Source organism: Bos indicus, chromosome 21 (genome assembly GCF_029378745.1).
Source record: "Bos indicus isolate NIAB-ARS_2022 breed Sahiwal x Tharparkar chromosome 21, NIAB-ARS_B.indTharparkar_mat_pri_1.0, whole genome shotgun sequence".
Lineage (NCBI taxonomy): Eukaryota > Metazoa > Chordata > Mammalia > Artiodactyla > Bovidae > Bos > Bos indicus.
This window is the reverse complement of record NC_091780.1, coordinates 65,521,035-65,543,191: the sequence shown is the minus strand read 5'-3', so window position 1 is coordinate 65,543,191 and position 22,157 is coordinate 65,521,035. Positions and strand designations below refer to the sequence as shown.

The following is a 22,157-nucleotide window of genomic DNA, read 5'->3' as shown; positions in this document are numbered from 1 at the left end:
AGTGAGGCTTCAATAGAATGTGAACCGAGAACTTTCAGATGTTCAAGCTGGATTTAGAAAAGGCAGAGGGACCAGAGATCAAATTGCCAACATCCGCTGGAACACAGGAAAATAAGAGAATTCCAGAAAAACATCTACTTCTGCTTCACTGGGGCTGCACGGGCATGGAAGGGCCGAGAGGAGCTACTCCACGTTCAAGGTCAAGAGGGGCGACCTCGTCCAAGGTAAGGAGCAACGGCTGCACTTTGCTGGAGCAGCTGGGAAGAGATACCCCACGTCCAAGGTAAGAGAAACCCAAGTAAAATGATAGGTGTTGCAAGAGGGCATCAAGGGGCCGACACACTGAAACCATAATCACAGAAAACTAGTCAATCTGATCACATGGACCACAGCCTTGTCTAACTCAATGAAACTAGGCCCATGTGGGGCCACCCAAGACGGACGGGTCATGGTGGAGAGGTCTGACAGAACGTGGTCCACTGGAGAGGGGAATGGCAAATCACTTCGGTATTCTTGCCTTGAGAACCGCATGAACAGTATGAAAAGGCAAAATGATAGGATACTGAAAGAGGAACTCCCCAGGTCAGTAGGGGCCCAATATGCTACTGGAGATCAGTGGAGAAATAACTCCAGAAAGAATGAAGGGATGGAGCCAAAGCAAAAACAATACCCAATTGTGGATGTGACTGGTGATAGAAGCAAGATCTGATGCTGTAAAGAGCAATATTGCATAGGAACCTGGAATGTTAGGCCCATGAATCAAGGCAAATTGGAAGTGGTCAAACAGGAGATGGCAAGAGTGAACGTCAACATTCTAGGAATCAGCGAACTAAAATGGACTGGAATGGGTGAATTTAACTCAGATATCTACTATATCTACTACTGCAGGTAGGAATCCGTTAGAAGAAATGGAGTAGCCATCATGGTCAACAGAAGAGTCCGAAATGCAGTACTTGGATGCAATCTCAAAAACGACAGAATGATCTCTGTTCATTTCCAAGGGAAATCATTCAATATCATGGTAATCCAAGTCTATGCCCCAACCAGTAACACTGAAGAAGCTGAAGTTGAAGGTTCTATGAAGACCTACAAGACCTTTTAGAACTAACACCAAAAAAATATGTCCTTTTCATTATAGGGGACTGGAATGCAAAAGTAGGAAGTCAAGAAACACCTGGAGTAACAGGCAAATTTAGCCTTGGAGTACAGAAAGAAGCAGGGCAAAGGCTCATAGAGTCTTGCCAAGAGAACGCACTGGTCATAGCAAACACCCTCTTCCAACAACACAAGAGAAGACCCTACACATGGACATCACCAGATGGTCAACACCGAAATCAGGTTGATTATATTCTTTGCAGCCAAAGATGGAGAAGCTCTATATAGTCAGCAAAAACAAGACCAGGAGCTGACTGTGGCTCAAATCATGAACTCTTTATTGCCAAATTCAGACTGAAATTGAAGAAAGTAGGGAAAACCACTAGACCATTCAGGTATGACCTAAATCAAATCCCTTATGATTATACAGTGGAAGTGAGAAATAGATTTAAGGGCCTAGATCTGATAGAGAGAGTGCCTGATGAACTATGGACAGAGGTTCATGACATTGTACAGGAGATAGGAATCAAGACCATCCCCGTGGAAAAGAAATGCAAAAAGCAAAATGGCTGTCTGCGGAGGCCTTACAAGTAGCTGTGAAAAAAAGAGAAGTGAAAAGCAAAGGGGAAAAGGAAAGATATAAACATCTGAATGCAGAGTTCCAAAGAATAGCAAGGAGAGATAAAAAAGCCTTCCTCAGCGATCAATGCAAAGAAACAGAGGAAAACAACAGAATGGGAAGGACTAGAGATCTCTTTAAGAAAATTAGAGATACCAAGGGAACATTTCATGCGAAGATGGGCTCGATAAAGGACAGAAATGGTATGGACCTAACAGAAGCATAAGATATTAAGAAGAGGTGGCAAGAATACATAGAAGAACTGTACAAAAATGATCTTCACGACCCAGATAATCACAATGGCGTGATCACTGACCTAGAGCCAGACATCCTGGAATGTGAAGTCAAGTGGGCCTTAGAAAGCATCACTACGAACAAAGCTAGTGGAGGTGATGGAATTCCAGTTGAGCTATTTCAAATCCTGGAAGATGCTGCTGTGAAAGTGCTGCACTCAATATGGCAGCAAATTTGGAAAACTCAGCAGTGGCCACAGGACTGGAAAAGGTCAGTTTTCATTCCAATCCCAAAAAAAGGCAATGCCAAAGAGTGCTCAAACTACTGCACAATTGCACTCATCTCACACGCTAGTAAAGTAATGCTCAAAATTCTCCAAGCCAGGCTTCAGCAGTATGTGAACCATGAACTTTCAGATGTTCAAGCTGGTTTTAGAAAAGGCAGAGGAACCAGAGATCAAATTGCCAACATCTGCTGGATCATCAAAAAAGCAAGAGAGTTCCAGAAAAACATCTATTTCTGCTTTATTGACTATGCCAAAGCCTTTGACTATGTGGATCACAATAAACTGTGGAAAATTCTGAAAGAGATGGGAATACCAGACCACCTGACCTGCCTCTTGAGAAACCTATATGCAGCTCAGGAAGCAACAGTTAGAACTGGACATGGAACAACAGACTGGTTCCAAATAGGAAAAGGAGTACGTCAAGGCTGTATATTGTCACCCTGCTTATTTAACTTCTATGCAGAGTACATCATGAGAAACGCCAGGCTGGAAGAAGCACAAGCTGGAATCAAGATTTCCAGGAGAAATATCAATAACCTTGTATATGCAGATGACACCCACCCTTATGGCAGAAAGTGAAGAGGAACTAAAGAGCCTCTTAAAGAAAGTGAAAGAGGAGAGTGAAAAAGTACGCTTAAAGCCCAACATTCAGAAAACTAAGATCATAGCATCTGGTCCCATCACTTCATGGGAAATAGATGGGGAAACAGTGGAAACAGTGTCAGACTTTATTTTTGGGGGCTCCAAAATTACTGCAGATGATGATTGCAGCCATGAAATTAAAAGATGCTTACTCCTTGGAAGGAAAGTTATGACCAACCTAGATAGCATATTCAAAAGCAGAGATATTACCTTGCCAACAAAGGTCCGTCTAGTCAAGGCTATGGCTTTTCCAGTGGTCATGTATGGATGTGAGAGTTGGACTGTGAAGAAAGCTAAGTGCTGAAGAATTGATGCTTTTGAACTGTGGTGTTGGAGAATACTCTTGAGAGTCTCTTGGACTGCAAGGAGATCCAACCAGTCCATCCTAAAGGAGATCAGCCCTGAGTGTTCATTGGAAGGACTGGTGCTGAAGCTGAAACTCCAGTACTTTGGCCACCTGATGCGATGAGCTGACTCATTGGAAAAGACTCTGATGCTGGGAGGGATTGGGGGCAGGAGGAGGAGGGGACGACAGAGGATGAGATGGTTGGATGGCATCACTGACTCAGTGGACATGAGTTTGAGCAGTCTTTCGGAATTGGTGATGGACAGGGAAGCCTGGCATGCTGCAGTCCATAGGGTTGCAAAGAATCAGACACAACTTAGCCACTGAACAACAGCAGCAGCAATATGAGATTGGTTTGACATTTGAAAATCATTGTGATTCAGCACATTGACAAACTAAAATATATATACATATATATAAACGATCATGTATATATACATGGTCATCTCAGTAGACGCAAAAAAATTTTTTTTAATTTCAGCTTTCATTCCTAATAAATCTCAGTAAACTAAGAACAGAAAGGAACTTTCTTCTTCTTCTTTTTTTTTTTTTTTTTTGGCCAAATGGTGTGACATGCAAGACCATGGATCAAACCCATGGTCACTGCCGTGGAGTTGCAGAGTCGTAAATACTGGACCACCAGGGAAGTCCCAGATAAGAACTTCCTTAACCTGATAAAATATATCTAAGTAAAACCCAATGGCTTAACACCAAGTTACATTTAGTAGGGAGGAATTCAATGTTTGCCTGCAATACAGAGAACAAGGTAAGGATGCTCACTCTTACCACTTCTATCCAGCACTGTAATGGAGGTTCTAGATAGCATAGTAAAGCAAGAAAACAAAACAAGAATCACACTGATTGTGAAGAAAGAAGTAAAACTATCCCTACACACAGATGGCATAGTCACCTATGTAAAAATTTCTAAGGAATTTATACACAAAAAAGATATTAGAACTACTCTGTGAGATTAGCAAGATGGCCAGATACAAAGCCAAAAGTATTTCTACATACAACAAACAATTGCTGGGAAAGAGATTTTAACCACAATAAATGCACATTATTTTTAAAAATTGATAATGTGAACTTAATCAAATATGAAAACATTACTCTTCAAAAGACAATTTGAAGAAAGTTAAAAGCCAAGCAAAAGCCTGGTAAGGAGTATTTGTAAATAGCCTGGTAAAGAGTATTTGTAAAACAGATCTCTGACAATGAACTCATGTTCAGAACATATAGAGAACACTTACAACCGAATAATAATAACCCAAACAATCCAACTAAGAAATAAACAACTGAACAGACACTTCACTAAAGTTGATTCTTAACATCATCAGTCATTCAAAAAGTGAGAATTAAAAGCACACACAACTCATTCAGCTCAATATCAAAAAAACAACACAATCAAAAAATGGGCAGGAGACATCAATAAAGGTCTCTCCAAAGAAGACACGCAGATGGCCAACAAACACAAGACAAGAACCTTAGCATCACTAATTATTGTTGCTGTTGTTCAGTCGCTAAGTCGTGTCTGACTCTTTGAGACCCCAGGCACTGCAGCACACCAGGCTTCCCTGTCCTCCACCATCTCCTGGAGTTTCTTCATTGAATCAGTGATGCCATTAACCATCTCATCCTCTGTTATCCCCTTCTCCTCCTGCCCTCAATCTCTCCCCTAATCAGGGCTTTTCCAATGAATTGGCTCTTCACATCAGGTGGCCAAAGTATTGGAGCTTCAGCGTTAGCACCAGTTCTTCTGGTGAATATTCAGGATTGATTTCCTTTAGGATTGACTGGTTTTATCTCCTTGCAGTCCAAGGGACTCTCAAGAGTCTTCTCCAGCACCACAATTTGAAAGAAGCAGTTCTTCAGCACTCAGCCTTCTTTATGGTCCAACTCTCACATCTGTACACGACTACTGGAAAAACCATAGGTTTACTTATATGAAACTTTGTTGGCAAAGCGATGTCTCTACTTTTTAATACACTGTCTAGCTTTATCATAACTTCTCCTCCAAGTAGCAAACATCTTTTAAATCCATGGCTATAGTCGCCGTCCACAGTGATTCTGGAGCCCAAGAAAATCTGTCACTGCTTCCACTTTTCCCCATTTATTTGCCATGAAGTGACGGCACCGGGTGCCATGATCTTAGTTTTTTGAATGTTGAGTTTTAAGCCAGCTTTCTCACTCTCCTCTTTCACCTTCATCAAGAGGCTCTTTAGTTCCTCTTCACTTTCTGCCATTAGGATGGTATCTGCATGTCTGAGGTTGTTGATATTTCTCCCGGCAATCTTGATTCCAGCTTGTGCTTCATCCAGCCTGACATTTCACATGATGTACTCTGCATATAAGTTAAATAAGCAGGGTGACAATATACAGCCTTGACGTACTCCTTTCCCGATTTGGAACCAGTCCATTGTTCCATGTCTGGCTCTAAATGTTGCTTCTTGACCTGCATATAGATTTTTCAGGAGGCAGGTAAGGTGGTCTGGTATTCCCACCTCCTTAAGAATTTTCCAGTTTGTTGTGATCCACACAAGTCAAAGGCTTTCACATAGTCAATGAAGCAGAAGTAGATGTTTTTCTGGAATTCTCTTATTTTTCTATGATCCAACGGATGTTGGCAATTTGACTCTGGTTCCTCTGCCTTTTCTAAATCCAACTTGTACATGTATAAGTCCTTGGTTCACTGTTGAAACCTAGCTTGAAGAATTTTGAGCATTACCCTGCTAGAGTGTGAAATGAGCACAACTGTGCGGTAGTTTGAACATTCTTTGGTATTGCCCTTCTTTGGGATTGGAATGAAAACTGACCTTTTTTGGTCTTGTGGCCACTGCTGAGTTTTCTATATTTGCTGGCATATCAAGTACAGCACTCTAACAGCATCATGTTTTAGGATTTGGAATAGTTCAGCTGGCATTCCATGACCTCCACTAGCTTTGTTCATAGTGGTGCTTCCTAAGGCCCACTTGACTTCACACTCCAGGATGTCTGCCTCTAGGTGAGTGACCACACCATCGTAGCTATCTAGGTCATTAAGACCTTTTTTGGATAGTTCTTTTGTGTATTCTTGCCACTTCTTCTTAATATCTTCTGCTTCTGTTAGGTCTTTGCCATTTCTGTTCTTTACTGTGTGCATCTTTGCATGAAATTCTTCCTTGGTATCTCCAATTTCCTTGAAGAGATCACTAGTCTTTCCCATCCTATTGTTTCCCTCTATTTCTCTACATTGTTCACTTATGAAGGCTTTCTTATCTCTCCTTGCTAGTTTTTGAAACTTTGTATTCATATGGGTGCATCTTTCCTTTTCTCCTTTGCCTTTTGCTTCTCTTAGTTTCTCAGCTATCTGTAATGTCTACCCAGACAATCATTTTGCGTTCTTGCACTTATTTTGGGGGGGTGGGGATGGTTTTGGTCACTGCCTCCTGTACAACGTTACGAACCTCCATTCATAGTTTTTCAGACATTCTGTCCCCAGACCTAATCACCTGAATCTACTCATCACTTCCACTGTATAATCATAAGGGATTTGATTTAGATGATACCTGAATGATCTGGTGGTTTTCCCTTTCTTCAATTTAAGCCTGAATTTGGCAATAAGGAGCTCATGATCTGAGCCACAGTCAGCTCCTGGTTTTTTTTTGCTAACTGTATAGAGCGTCTCCTCCTTTGGCTGCAAAGAATATAATCAATCTGATTTCGGTTTTGATCATCTGGTGATGTTCACGTGTACAGTCGTCTCTTGTGTTGTTGGAAGAGGGTGTTCTCTATGACCGGTTTGTTTTCTTGGTTAGCCTTTGCCCTGCTTCATTTTGTACTCCAAGGCCAAACTTGCCTGTTACTCCAGGTATCTCTTGACTCTCTACTTTTGCATTCGAACCCCTATTATGAAAAGGGCATCTTTTTTTGGTGTTAGTTCCTGAAGGTCTTGTAGGTCTGCATAGAACCGGTCAACTTCAGCTTCTTTGGCATTAGTGGTTGGGGCATAGACTTGGATTACTGTGATGTTGCATGGTTTGCCTTGAAGATGAACCAAGGTCATTCTGTCGTTTTTCAGATCGCACCCATGTACTGCATTAGGCCTCTTGGTGACTTTGAGGGCTACTCCATTTCTTCTAAGGGATTCCTGCCCACAGTAGTAGATATAATGGTCATTTAAATTAAATTTGACCATTCAGTTCAGTTCAGTTCAGTTCAGTCGCTCAGTCGTGTCCGACTCTTTGCAATCCCATGAATCGCAGCACGCCAGGCCTCCCTGTCCATCACAAACTCCCAGAGTTCACTCAGACTCTCGTCCATTGAGTCATTGATGCCATCCATCCATCTCATCCTCTGTCGTCCCCTTCTCCTCCTGCCCCCAATCCCTCCCAGCATCAGAGTCTTTTCCAATGAGTCAACTCTTCGCATGAGGTGGCCAAAGTACTGGAGTTTCAGCTTTAGCATCATCCCTTCCAAAGAAATCCCAGGGCTGATCTCCTTCAGAATGGACTGGTTGGATCTCCTTGCAGTCCAAGGGACTCTCAAGAGTCTTCTCCAACACCACAGTTCAAAAGCATCAATTCTTTGGCGTTCAGCCTTCTTCACAGTCCAACTCTCACATCCATACCTGACCACAGGAAAAACCATGGCCTTGACTAGACGGACCTTTGTTGGCAAAGTAATGTCTCTGCTCTTGAACGTGCTATCTAGGTTGGTCATAACTTTCCTTCCAAGGAGAAAGCGTCTTTTAATTTCATGGCTGCAATCACCATCTGCAGTGATTTTGGAGCCCTCAAAAAATAAAGTCTGACACTGTTTCCACTGTTTCCCCATCTATTTCCCATGAAGTGATGGGACCGGATGCCCTGATCTTAGTTTTCTGAATATTGAGCTTTAAGCCAACTTTTTCACTCTCCTCTGTCACTTTCATTAAGAGGCCCTTTAGTTCCTCTTCACTTTCTGCCATAAGGATGGTGTCATCTGCATATCTGAGGTTATTGATATTTCTCCTGGCAATCTTGATTCCAGCTTGTGTTTCTTCCAGGCCAGCGTTTCTCATGATGTACTCTGCATATAAGTTAAATAAGCAGGGTGACAATATACAGCCTTGACGTACTCCTTTTCCTATTTGGAACCAGTCTGTTGTTCCATGTCCAGTTCTAACTGTTGCTTCCTGACCTGCATACAAATTTCTCAAGAGGCAGATCAGGTGGTCTGGTAGTCCTATCTCTTTCCGTACCATCCATTTTAGTTCAGTGATTCCTAAAATACCTATTTTCATTCTTGCCATCTCCTGCTTGATCATGTCTAATTTACCTTAATTCATGGACCTAACTTTCCAGGTTCCTATGCAATATTGTTCTTTACAGCATCAGACTTTACTTTCACCCCCAGACACATCCACAACTGGGCACTGTTTCCACTTTGGCCCAGGCTCTTCTTTCTGGAGCTATTTCTCTGCTCTTCCCTGGTAGCATATTGGACAGCTACCACCCTGGGGGGAACACATCTTCCAGTATCATATCTTTTTACCTTTTCATACTGTTCATGAGGTTCTCAAGACAAGAATACTGAAGTGGTTTGCCATTCCCTTCTCCAGTGGACCACATTCAGTCAGAACTTTCCACCATGACCTGTCCATCGTGGGTGGTCCTGCACATCATGGCTCATTGCTTCCTTGAGTTACACAAAGCTGTCGTCCATGTGATCATTTTGGTTAGCTTTCTGAAATTGCGGTTTTTGTGCTGGGGGTTGTGGGATTATAGTTGCTTCTTCTGTCTGCCCTCTGATGGATGAGGATAAGAGGCTTGTTAAAGTTTCGTCTTTTAGAGAAATGTATATTAAAACTACAGTGAGGTTATCACCTCACAAAAAAATCAGCAAGAAATCTATAAACGATAGATGTTGGAGAGGGTGTGGAGAAGAGGGCATCATCTTGCACCACTGGTGCGAATGTAAACTGAACAGCATGGAGGTTCCTTGAAAAATTAAAACTAGAACCACCGTGCATGTGTGCTAAGTCACTTCAGTCATGTCCAGCTCTTTGCAATCCTATGGGCTGGGGCCCTCCAGGCCCCTCTGTCCATCGGAATTCTCCAAGCAAGAACACTGGAGTGGGTTGCCATGCCCTCCTCCAGTGGATCTTCCTGACCCAGGGATGGAACCCACATCTCTTATGTCTCTTTCATTGGCAGACAGGTTCTTTACCACTGGCACCATCTGGGAAGCCCCTATATACCCAGATAAAGCCATAATTTCAACAGATACATACACCTCAGTGTGTATTGCAGCACTATGTAAAACAGCCAGGACATGGAAGCAAGCTAAATGTTCGCCGACAGAAGAGTGTATTAACAGAAAAAGGTGGAGCACATGTGCAGTGGAATATCACTTAGCCACAAAAGGAACAAAACTGTGCCCTTTGCAGAGACCTACAGAATGGCACACAGAGTGAAATAAGTCAGAGGAAAACAAACATTGTATATTAATGCATAATGTGGATCCTAGAAAAATGGTACTGCTGCTGCTGCTGCTGAGTCGCCTCAGTCATGTCTGACTCTGTGCGACCCCAGAGACGGCAGCCCACCAGGCTCCCCCGTCTCTGGGATTCTCCAGGCAACAACACTGGAGTGGGGTGCCATTGCCTTCTCCAATGCATGAAAGTGAAAAGTGAAAGTGAAGTCGCTCAGTTGTGTCCAACTCTTAGCGACCCCATGGACTGCAGCCCACCAGGCTCCTCCGTCCATGGGATTTTCCAGGCAAGAGTGCTGGAGTGGGGTGCCATTGCCTTCTCCGAGAAAAATGGTACAGATGAACCTATTTGCAAAGCAGAAATACAGACACAGACGTAGAGAACGAACACACAGGCACCGAGGGTGAATGAGTGGGGGATGAACTGGAAGGCTGATCCTGACACACGCGCACCGCAAGGTATGAAACAGATAATGATGCGAACCTACTGTGTAGCACAGGGAACTCTACCTAGTGCTCTGTAGTAACCTGTTTTCAAAGTGGCTGCACGATTTTACATCCCCAGCGGCCGAAGGAAGGAAATCCAAAAGAGAGGGGATATCCTTGGAAGAAAAGCGATGACCAACCTAGATGGCATATTAGAAAGCAGAGACATTACTTTGCTGACAAAGGTCCATCTAGTCAAATCTATGGCTTTCCCAGTAGTCATGTAGGATGTAAGAGTTGGACCATAAAAAAAGAGCACCAAAGAATTGATGCTTTTAAACTGTGGTGCTGGAGAAGACTCTTGAGAGTTCTTTGGACTGCAAGGAGATCACACCAGTCATCCCAAAGGAAATCAGTCCTGAATATTCATTGGAAGGACTGATGTTGAAGCTGAAGCTCCAATACTTTGGCCACCTGATGCGAAGAGCTGATTCAATGGAAAAGACCCTGATGCTGGGAAAGACTGAAGGCAAGAGGAGAAGGGGATGACAAGATGAGATGGTTGGATGGCATCACCGACTCGATGGCCATGAGTGTGAGCAAGCTCTGGGAGTTGGTGATTGTCAGGGAGGCCTGGCATGCTGCAGTCCATGGGGTTGCAAAGACTCGGACATGACTGAACAACTGAACTGAACTGATAGCTGATTCCCTCTGCTGTACAGCAGAAACCAACATAACATTGTAAAGCAATGATACTCCAATAAAAAAAAAAATTTTTTTTAAAGCACAGTGAGATACCAGCACACACCCATTATGAATGCCTTAAATGTAAAAGACTGGCCTTACCCAACGCTAATAGGAATGTGGAGCAGCTGGATCTTTCACATTCAGCTGCTGGGGATTTAAAATCGTGCAGCCACTTTGAAAACAGTTTGGCAGCTTCTTAACAAATTAGAGATACACCTACCATATGATCAAGTCATTCCACTCCGAGGTATTTGCCCAAGAGAAATTAAAGCAATATGTCCGCACACAAACTTGGACCCAAATATTCCTAGCAGCTTTGCTTTCATAGCCAAAAAGTGGAAAAACCCAAATGTCCATTAATTGGGAAATGGATAAACAAACGACAGCATATTCGAACGGTGGAAGACAAACCAACAATAAAAAGAAATGAACTATTGATATACCCAACAGCATGGATGAATCTCAGAATCATTATGCTAAGTGGAAGGAGCCAGAATTCCCCCAGCCAAAAAAAAAGGGAAAGAAAGAGAATACGTACTGTAGGATTCTACTTATATAAGACTCCAGAAAGGGCAAGCTAATCTGTAACGGTACAGAGCAGATCAGGGGTTGCGTGAGGACAGGGGTGAAGTGATGGATGGCTTACAAAGAGGCAAGAGGAAATGCTTGCAGCTGATGGAAACGTTCACTATCTTGATTGTGGTGATGGCTTCCTGACATACACGTCGAAACTTACCAAACTGTACGGTTTAAATGGGAGCAGATTATTGCAAGTCAATTGTACCTCAGTGAAGCTATAAGAAAACAACAACAACAAAATCCCTTTTAACAACTTCTTCCACTCAATTCCCCACACAACTCACCTGACCATTCCAGCTCGAGGATGGCTGGAATACGCTATCCTTCAACTGGGCCTGGACCGCCAACCCCTGGACAAAGTTCTGTTCGGGGGTGGAGGGAGGGAGTCACGGGGGTGGGAGGCATGGGCCGCAAGTCCAGTCTCAGAATGAACACTTCCTGGGGACTATGGACAGGGTCCCGGGGGCTGACTGGGGGCTGGGCGCTGCCATTCAGCCCCTGCCATCTTGCTCAGCAATCCACCTTGCTCAGCAGTCTTCCATTTGTCCAAGCTTCTTTCTCCCGGATCTAATCTCCTGGGGAAGCTAAGCTCCCCCGGAGCCCCCTGGGCATCCCAGGGCCCGTCCCAGGGCCTCCACAGACCTTGCTCCAAATCTTCCATCTTCGCAGCATCTTTGCAGAGAAGGGAACCCCCTTCCAGATGCAGAAACAAAAGCTGGAGCCACAAATGGCCTCTCCCAGGGTAAGGACAAGGCCAGGCTGAGATGTGAACAAAGCCCTGGCTGACTCCAGAGCCTGCACCCCCTCTGCCCTAAGTTGGGTGGGGGGGGGTGCTCATTTTGGCCAGAGAGACACTAGCAATGATGGGGTGGATATCCAGGTGGTCTGAAAGCCGGACCTCGTGTCTCAGGGGGAGGCTGACCTGAGGAAGAGAGGGATCTGAGACTGGGTCCCGGAAGCGCAGCTCCCCCAGGGGAACCCCCAAACCCCTCAGGAGTGTGCTCAGCTCCTGGCAGGACCTTGAAACAGGCAGACCCGACCTCCCTCCTCGCCAGCACTGCTTCCTCAGTCAACCTCGCCCTCCCCTCCACTAAATCCCCTCTAGCCCTGAAGCCCCCACTACCTCCCAGTCTAAGTTTGGACTTGAACCATCCAAAGTTCTTCATCTGCCTGGGGGGGACCAACTGATCCTGGTTTGCCCGAAAGCCTGCTCAGCCCGGTGCCAGTCTGCCCAGTCACTGGCTGCTCTGGCCAGGGAGGAGCACGCTGGGCTCCTGGACCTTAGCTGTGGCCCCTGGGCCCCTGCCTTGCCCCCTCAGATGGGAGGCTTTGATGGTGTCCTCCAGAAGTCTGAGCACCTAGACATGAATGGCATCTGGCCCCTTCGAAACAGTGGCGGGCTCCATTGCTTCACCTCCCTCTGCTTGGCTGGCCCCATCTGGGGACATGCTAGGGGGGCTAAGGGGCCCTGCTAGAACGTGCCCACCCCTCATGTCCCCTGAGCATGCCGGCCCGACCCTCTGAGGCTCAGTTTCCCCTCTAAGCTGGGCTGAGCCTCCCTTCCTTGCAGGTCTGCTGGGGTCTCAGCGATCACTTGCGGCAGACACATGTGGCCGCCCCACCTCGCTTTCCTTTGGGGCCCTCCTCTGTGATGTCCACAGCCCCGAGAAAATCCACCGCCCAGAGGGGAGGTGGGGGGCAGAGGGGCAGAGCCCAGAGAAAGACTGGAGAGGCTCAAGAAAGCAAGCTGGAGATGCTCAAGGGCCCAGAAGGGCTCCGGCCGCTGTGGGCGGGCTGCCTCCCTCCACCTCCAGTCTCAGCCGGAGCCGGGGTCCCTGCCGCTGTCTGACTTTGAGGTTCACAGCAGCCCCTGGTCCAACCAGCCTCTGGATCTCTTGCAGGCACAGAACCGGCTGGAACACAGAGGAATCAGAAGAAATAATTTTCCTGCCCAGTGGAGTGGGGAAAATTGGCGTCCGCCTCTGCCTCCCACTTTCACCAAGGGCAGCCCGCGCATGTTCCAGCAGCCCTGGCCTGTGCACCCTCCTCGCTGTCTGTGGGGCTCTGCACCTGGCACAGAGGGGTGTGCCCATGGTTAGGGTGTTCCAGGCCTTTGACCCCAGGGCTGAGGCTGCAAACGCCTCTGTCCCCGGACTCATGGCATGGTTCCCACCTTCTAGGCGAGGAAATCTCAGAGAAGAGATTGTCTCCCAGTTAATCCCAGGCAGACAGGACCAGATCCACAATCTCCTGGTACCCAGGTGAGAGGTCTAAGCAGGAGATTTAGAAGTCACACATACCTTGGCATTGTTCTGGGTGGAAGCCACAGAGAAGGGACAAGAGGAGACTCACGAAGGGGCACCATCTGGTTAAAGAAGAGGGTTTAGAGCCATTGAAGAATGAAATAGTGAAACGCTGTGTCCTAGGTGCCAGAAAGTGGAGATGTGGACTGAGCTGGGCGCACGCAGACCCTGCCCAAAGCCGTGGCCCCACCCTCACCATCCCAGGGGTCAGAAGCAGAAGAACCTTTGTTTATTGGAGTGGTAGCTCAGATGGTAAAGAATCCGCCCTCAGTGCAAGAGACCTGGGTTCAATCCCTGGGGTGGGAAGATCCCCTGGAGAAGCGAATGGCAACCCACTCCAGTATTCCTGCCTGGAGAACTCCACGGACAGAGGAGCCTGGTGGTCTACAGCCCACGGTGTCACAATGAGTCAGAGACGACTGAGTGACTAACACTTTCACTTTTCACTTTTGCTTTTCTCCTGTTCTGAGCTGGGACCAGAGGAGAAGAAGCTGAGTGGGCATGGGGGTAGAAGGAGGCAGGGGGCCGTCTAGAAGGGACAGGAAGGAGCAGAAGAGCCTGCTGCATCTGTCAAGAGTGTAAGTCCCACTGGAGACTCCTTGAAGGAAAGTTATGACCAACCTAGACAGCATATTAGAAAGCAGAGACATTACTTTGCCAACAAAGGTCCATGTAGTCAAGGCTATGGTTTTTCCAGTGGTCATGTATGGATATGAGAGTTGGACTATAAAGAAAGCTGAGCACTGAAGAATACATGCTTTTGAACTGTGGTGTTGGAGAAGACTCTTGAGAGTCCCTTGAACTGCAAGAAGATCTAACCAGTCCATCCTAAAGGAGATCAGTCCTGAGTGTTCACTGGAAGGACTGATGTTGAAGCTGAAGCTCCAATACTTTGGCCACCTGATGCAAAGAACTGACTCACTGGAAAAGACCCTGATGTTGGGAAAGACTGAAGGTGGGAGGAGAAGGGGATGACAGAGGATGAGATGGTTGGATGGCATCACTGACTCAATGGACATGAGTTTGAGTAGGCTCCAGGAGTTGGTGATGAACGGGAAGGCCTGGCATGCTGCAGTCCATGCGGTGGCAGAGTCAGACACGACTGAGCGACTGAACTGAACTGAACTGGAGACTCAGGGAAGCCCACAGAAGGCCTTGAGTGGCAGATGGGACATGTTGGGCACTAGGGAGGCATTGAAGGTTCTTGAACAATAGAGGGACAGGGTGAGAAAGGTACTGGGGACCCTGCCCGGGGCCCAGAATAGATGTCAGGCAGGATTCAGAGACAGGGGACAGTGGGGAAGCTGTGGGGACTCTGTGGAAGGAGACGGGAGCTTCTGGGTTGGGAAGGGTAGGCGTGGGCACCCCCACAGATGCCTGCTCAGGCATCTTCGGCGTCCACGCTTTTGGGCCAGCACACCAGCTCGGCACTGCCCTGCCCTGCCCATCAGCCATGCCATTCAGCACAGTGCCAGACGCGCACACCGGGAGCTGGCGCTCAGCCTCCAGGCAGCCTGGCCGGCGGCCATCCCTGACCTCAGTCTCGGCTCCTTGGTCTGTCTCCACCTCCTCAGCCTCCACTTCCTCGCCCCAGCGCCCAGGCCCCTGCAGGACCCTCCGAAGACGACCTGCTCAGTGAGCCCCAGGCTGATGCTCTTTGGAAACCACGTGCACCTCTGGGGGGGGCCACACCTCCTTCTGAGAGGAGGCAACCTGAGGAGCTGAGAGGGGGAGTTTTCCAGCGGGACATGCCATGGCAAGACATCCCGGGGTGAGAAGACGTCAGGTGCAAAGGCCCAGAAACAGGAGGGTGTGGACATTGACGGGGGATTTCAGTCCAGGCCGGGGGGCGTGGCAGAAGCGCAGGAACAACCCACCCCGGGAACCCAGGCTGGGCCCAGGACCAGGCAGGTGGGCTGCTAGAGAAGCCTGGGTCTCCAGATGCGGCCTGACCACATCTGCCCCTGTTGGCAGGTGAGTCTGTCCTCGGCAGAGCTGCACGCACAGTGGCCATTTCATCCCAACAAGGCCACCTCGGCGCCATCCCCTCCCCTGTGATCCTCACCACGCCCAGGCCTGAGGATGGAGGGCCCAGAGACAGGCTCCCTGGCCTCCTGCAGGGCAGCCTGGGGCAGGAAACTGGGCACTGCCCTTCCCCAGGCGCTACAGATGGTCCAGAAGGAGGGGGAGCCAAGCGCTGTCTAGCCAGAGCTGTCCCAAGGCGGTAAGAAATGACCCCGATCTTCTGCTGCCTTGAAGCCCCTTCTTCCAGCAAGGCGTCTCTCATTTCTTTTCTCGGCCTGACCTGACTTGTCTATTTAGGCGTGAGAAGTACGTGCCCAGTTTTGTTTTGATAAGGATTTGGTAAAAATGGTTTCCCCCGCTCATAGTTTCTGAGCCCACGTCATGGCGCCCAGCCCCGCGTGGCAGAAGAGCCTGGTGCAGGGCCGAGTGGTGGACAGACCACTGCCACCTCCCAGAGACGACCCAGGACAGGACGCAGCCAGGAGCGAGGGGCAGAACCAGAGGGCGTCCCGGCCCAGGGGCTGGGGCCTGACCTGTGGGCCCATGAGTCCAGTGAGCCAGGACCACGGAGGAGGGGGTGCCAGGGTCCCACCTGGAGTCTTTACTACATGGCGTTGACGCCCCTATTTTTTTTTAATGAATTGAGGAACATTTTGTCCTTTGGTTGCCCAGAAGTCTTGGGTTACCCCCAGAAGCAGACGCTGACGACTCTTAAGAAAGTGCTCCCAGGAGAAACAAGTGAGGGATGGTGGGGACAATGGGATGGGGAAGTGGTGACTTGGGGGGGATGGAGGAGGGGTGGAGGAGGGGTGGGGAGGAGAGGGGTGCTAGCTCTGCAGAGGGAAGCTCCGAGGGATCCTGCAGGGCAGCCTGGAGGAGGCTACATCGCACACCTGTAGGGGCCTGGAGCAAACAAACCTCTCGGAAGGTCCAGAGCCCACATTCCTAGAACCTTCTCCATCCTAGCCTGAGATGGGGAAGGCGGGAAACACAGAAGGCTGGACTCAGACTGACCGGCCGACTCTGAAGCCCAAGGCGGAGAGGGGCTGGACCCCCACACCTGGGTGTCTGCAGGACCTGCGCACTCCGTGCCCCTCCCCCGATGCCCTCCCCCACCCGCTCAGCCACCACAAGCAGGAGCCAGGTGCCACGCCGCCTCCTCCAAGCCCTCCTCTGTCCACCCTCCATCCCTTTGTTCACTCCCCTCCCCAGCCCTCTGCCCTCATCTCAAAGCACACACTCCAGCTGGGAAGATCAAGAAACAAGGCAACCAGGTGACAGCAGAGAGTCGCAAGAGCCACGAAAAGCAAATAAAGTCAGGGCATGGGATTGAAAGTGGAGTGTGAGGACTGTGGTCAGGGTGGTCAACAGACACCCAAATGAGGGCAGGAGGCCAGGGGACAAGGGACCGACCCAGCCCTGCCACTTTTATCTCTTCTTCCCATCTGCAGCTGAAACCTCACCTCCTCCAGGAAGTCTGCCTGAACGTCACTGATGTTCCAGACTGTAGCTATGCCAGCTGCAGAAGCCTTTCCAGGCCAGCCCATCCTTGTAAGCATCTTCAAGGTTGCACCATCTTGACCTTCTCGGCAGAGATGCTGAGAGGTGGGTCCTAAAGTGAGACCTGAAACAGGAGTGAACATCTGACCAAAAGGACCAGGGTACTAAATCCCAGCTGAGCCCCTATTTGCTGAGTGGCCTTAGGTGAGGGACTTTGCCTCTCTGAGCCCCAGTTTTCCCATCTGCCAAAAGAGGGCTAGCGCCACCTCCCTCACAAGGCCATTATGGGGGTCAACTGAGACCACCACTGCTCCCCACCCCAGCATGCTGGCTTTCTCCCCCCTTCCATCATCAGTGAGCGGGAGAGGGGAGAAGAGAGGGCTTACTGGGTGGGGAGTAGGTGTGCAGTGTAGGCGAAGGGCTCTCCTGGGGTCTTCCCAAGCAGGCCCCCAGCTCAAGTGTGCAAGCGGCCTGAGCCTGGGCAGCCCCGCCCCTACCCTGCCCCGCCCCCGCCCCCCCCAGCCATCTGCAGCATTGGCAGCAGCAGAGCCGGGGCTGATGGAGAATGTTCTGGCACCATCTGAGCAGGACCAGTGTCTGGGCAGGAAATGCGGGCAGAGCCCTACGTGTACCCTCCACCCACCTTCCACCATACTGCTGTCACCCCGGGACCTGGGGAGGCCAGGGACTTTAGGGCTGGCATGCGGGAGGTCGGCCCCCACTGCATCTGTGTGCTGCCCTCTTCCCTCTGCGGCGCCTGAATGGGGACAGAACCCTCAAGGGCAGGAGCAGAGGCCACAGAGCCTCCCAGCTCACCCTGGAAAACCCAGGGCCCAGGTGAGCCAAAAACAGCCCTCCAGGGGGGATTTAAAGAGCCCACGCCCTCAGCAGCACTTCTCACTTCGTTCCCATCATAGGCCCTGTGTGCCGGGCGGGAGGCTTGTCATCTGATGCCCACCCCAGCCCCCGAACCTCCCTGCACCTCCTTCTCTCCATTTGTTCCTCAACAGGGTCCCCAGAGCCTGAGGGGCGGGAGAGAGAGGACTGTGCCTCCGCGCTAAATGGCTCGAATCAGTGGCTGGCTCCTTTTTGCTGTCTCTTCTTCACTGTTTTTCTCACTTCCCTTGCCATCAGTGCCTCTTCACAGCCCTGTCCTGTGCCTGAATGTAGCCACCTACTCCCCCAATTAAATGAGTGAATAGAACCCGCAAAGTTCACACACGTGAAATACAAGACGGACGGTGGTGGTGACCGCACAACGAAGTGAAAGCACTTAATGCCACGGAACTGTACGCTTCAAAACGGCTGAAATGGTCAGTTTTGTGTTCTTTTGCAACGATTTTAAAAAGCCGATATATATATATATAAAGTATTCATAGGCAGCATCTTGTAATCTGCCATGTGCTTGGGACTTACATAAACGCGGTGAACCATAGGTCTCAGGGGAAGGCAGGAGGCAAGTGCATGTGCTTTGGGACCTCTCTCTGCACCAGCCAGGATCCTTCCAGCCCCCTTGTGTGTTTCTTTTTCCCAGGGTTCCAATGCTGGCTGCTGCAGGGCCGGCCTGGCTGGCAGACTTGTCCAGGTGCCCTGTGTAAGGCCCTCAGAACTGAGTCTGGTTTTGAAGAGGCCCCAGCCAGGCCTGGACCACGTGGATGACCTTGCAGCAGTGCCTCAGGGGGAGGGCCATGGCTCACTCTGTACCCTTCTTCAGGACTAGGACGGGGCCAGCCTGGGGCTCTGAGAGGGGTAGGGAGAAGGGTGCTCCAGCTGGAAGTTCCTGGGATAACACTGACCCCTTCAGAGGCCACCTCCTCTTCCAGATTGCTGGAAGATTGCCATCACCTGGCTACCTTGGCACAGGTGTGCTGGGTCAAGCAGAGCGGGAACGCGGCCCGGTCTATTCTTTCCCTCAGTGTTCCCTAGTGCATTCCTTCCTCATTCATTCGTTCCCCCAGCTCGCACCGCACTCCTTCATTCACCGCGCTCCACCATTCATGCTCCCGCGGGTTCATTCATTCCCCGGCCGGCCGCCATCCCCTCCCCGGCTCCCGAGTGCACGTGGCGCCCCGCGCCCCCAGGCCTGCCCCAGCGTCCCCCAGCCAGTGCGCCCCGCCTGGGCGCTGCGGGGGGAGCCGCGAAATCAGCCGCGGCTGCGCGCGGGGCCGGGGCTGGCGGGGAGCCGGGCTGGGGGCGGGGGGCGGGCGCTCCCTGCGGGAAGCCAGGCGGGGTTGGGGGAGCCCCGGCCGCGCCGCGGCTCCGGGCGCGCTCGGCCTCGGAGGGGAGGGTGCGGGCCGGGGGCGGTGGCGGCGGCGGCAGCGGGACCCGAGCGCGGCGGCGGCGGCGGCTGCGGCGGCGCAGGCGAGCCGCGCGGCTGCCCCGGGGCCATGTGGACGGGCGGCCGGCGGCCGGGCCGGCTCCGCCGGGCGGTGAGTACCAGCGAGCCCGGAGGGCAGGGCGCGGGCGCGGGCACGGAGGCGGGGCGGGCGCCACCCACGCGGCAGCGCGGTCTCGGCGGCGCTGCCGGCGGCCCGCGTGCCCCCTCCCGCGAGGGGGGTGACTGTCCAGCCTCTGCTCCCCCGCCCGTGGCGCCCCCTCCGGTGCCGGTGCGCGGGGTGGGAGCTGGGGGCCCCGGCCATGAATGCTTCGCCCGCCGCGGGGGGCACTCGCAGGGCGGGGCGAGGACTCGGCCTAGGCGCGCCGCCCTGCCCCCCGCGAGGCCGGCGCGAGCACCTGGGACGTAGTTGCGGGGGTCCTCGCCCCCCTAACACGTGCATCCCTGCGGTGGGAGGGAGGCTGGGGCAGGGCGGGGGGAGGGGAGCAGGGCGGGGCCTAGGGGATCTGGGACCTGCCGCTGTCCCGGGCGGGTGGCCCGCGTGCAGGCAGGCCCCCCTCCTGCCGCGAGTCGAGGCTCAGTGAGCCCCCCCACCTACCCCGGGAAAGGTCGAGGAGCCAGAAGGAGGCTGGACCAGGGGCTAGTTCATTGAGCGATCGCAGTGCGTGGGCTTGCGCCGGCCCCGGACCCTCTAGGTCTCACTCTGCGCCTGCAGGGCAAGGGGCTCCCATTCCCCACAGTTCGAAGGGAGGAAACCGAGGCTCCGGAGGGGAAGGCGCGCCCCAGGGCCGCTCCACTGAAGCGTCCACCCTCCCTGAACCCCAGCACTGTTGGATGGGAATTGCTGCCCTAGCGTTTCCGCTTCCTGCCTGGTGTCGAGGTGTTTCCTTCCTCGTTTGGGCCCCACCCCGTCCCCAGTGTGGTTCTTTTGGGGCAGAAACAGCGTGGGCAACATCCTGGAGTCTCCTGGACCAGCTTGATGGGAGCAGAGTAGGGACCCAGGAGTGGGCCGGTGGTGGCTGAGTACGCAGTGCCTGCAGAGGTTGAGCCCTGGTGGCCAAGGTCAGCCACAGACCTGGGCTGTTTGCAGACTGGAAACTGACCAGAGGTCAAGACCTCGGGGCTCCGGGCCAGCAGGACAGGGTCTCTCCGTGGGCTTGGCTCCTTTGGAGGTCCCAGCGCGCTAGATCTCTGAGAGGCCATGGACAGGTCCTTGCCCTTCACTGGGCCCCAGTTCCCCTGCCCACTGCCTGCATCAGAGTCCCTTCCACCCCAAGGGCCGGCGAGGACTGGGGAAGAAAGTCCATCATACCCTGCTGTGCCGTCCGCCCAGTCCGGGTGGCATTGCCGGCTAGGGCAAGTGGCCGATAAGGGGCGGCTCCGCCTGGCATGTGTGACGCACAGGGCAGGGAGGCAGCAGCCTGGGCCCTGGCAGCGTCCCCGAAAACCCTTAATTTTCCCGACTCTCACTATAATCAGGGCGGCACAGAGAAGCAGGCGCAGTGGCAGATGCGGTTGCTGAGTGCCGGTGCTGGGCGAGAGGAGGCTGCCTGCACTTTCGGAAGGACTATTGTCTCATATTTATAGATTCCTGCGCTCCGTGTTCCTCTTATCCTCAGAACCTGGAGCTTTTCGCACCTGGGATGCTGGGTGGGCAGGGCAGGGGCTGCCTGGAGCCTCAGTGCTGTGGGTCTGGCCTCCCACTGGGCCAGGTGTGGAGAGTGGGTCATTTCCGGGTCAGAGAGTGGAAGCGGGGCAGGGCAGTGTGGAAGAAGATCTGTCCACCCGCAGAGACCCTTGGGCACAGACTCTGGCCCCAGAGAGCTGCCATTTATCGAGCAGCTACTATGTGCCAGCCCTGATACAAGCACTTTCATGCCTTGTCTCCACAGCAATGCTTTGAAGTAGCCCCCCACTCCCGTAGGCACTTAAGGATGTTAAGAATGAATGAATGAGGGGAGGAGAGCAGTCCATGGGTGACTGAGGGCTTGGTTGAAGACTGTCCGTGCATGCGTGCGTGCTCCATCGCTGTCGTGTCCTACTCTCTGGGACCCCATGGACTGTAGCCCGCCGGCCTCCTCTGTCCATGGGATTCTCCAGGCAAGAATACTGGAGTGGGTTGCCATTTCCTTCACTAGGGAATCTTCCCGACCCAGAGATCAAACCCGGGCCTCCTGCATGGCAAGCAGATTCTTTACCGTCTGAGCCACCAGGGGAGCCCCTGGAGAACGTCCACAATTTTTTAAGTCCTCAGAGGCTTGTGAAGCCCAGGGCCCAGGTCGGAGTTGAACAGGGGAGGATGGGGGGACATGAGAGGTGAAGGCCTGGAGGTGAGAGTGGTCCTGGGTCTGTAGTAGCTGGAAGCAGGGCTTCAGTCCCCCGGCCAGAGATCGAGAGACTGTGGCGGTGAGAGCCGCGCATCATGACCACTAGACCAGTGGTCAGTGACAAGGCCCTGGACCTTCGGCTGTACAGAAGAAAAGAATTCCCGCAAAGATGGGGAGTAGTGAAACAAGGAAAGTGCTTATCAGGAGGAAAAAAGTACAGGACGTGTGGACAGACACGGGCAG

General features: G+C 51.4%; 1 protein-coding gene and 1 long non-coding RNA gene across 3 annotated transcripts in view; one reads left to right on the top strand and one right to left on the bottom strand.

Moving 5' to 3' along the window:
• Positions 1–8,201: 8,201 nt before the first annotated feature.
• On the bottom strand, positions 8,202–20,643 carry LOC139178259 (uncharacterized). The gene is made up of 4 exons (XR_011562709.1): positions 20,186–20,643; positions 17,216–17,376; positions 13,725–13,789; positions 8,202–12,346 (listed from the first exon to the last, which is right to left on the bottom strand). It is a non-coding gene; the product is annotated as an uncharacterized lncRNA (long non-coding RNA).
• The window catches only part of BEGAIN (brain enriched guanylate kinase associated), a 46,093-nt gene continuing 43,527 nt past the window's right edge, over positions 19,592–22,157 (top strand). The window contains exon 1 of one of the 2 annotated variants that reach the window (XM_070775725.1): positions 19,592–19,681. In XM_070775725.1, coding sequence (XP_070631826.1) covers positions 19,640–19,681 — 42 coding nt within the window. In that variant the 5' untranslated portion in view covers positions 19,592–19,639. The remainder of the gene's footprint in view (positions 19,682–22,157) is intronic. The other variant, XM_070775729.1, reaches the window with a different exon arrangement.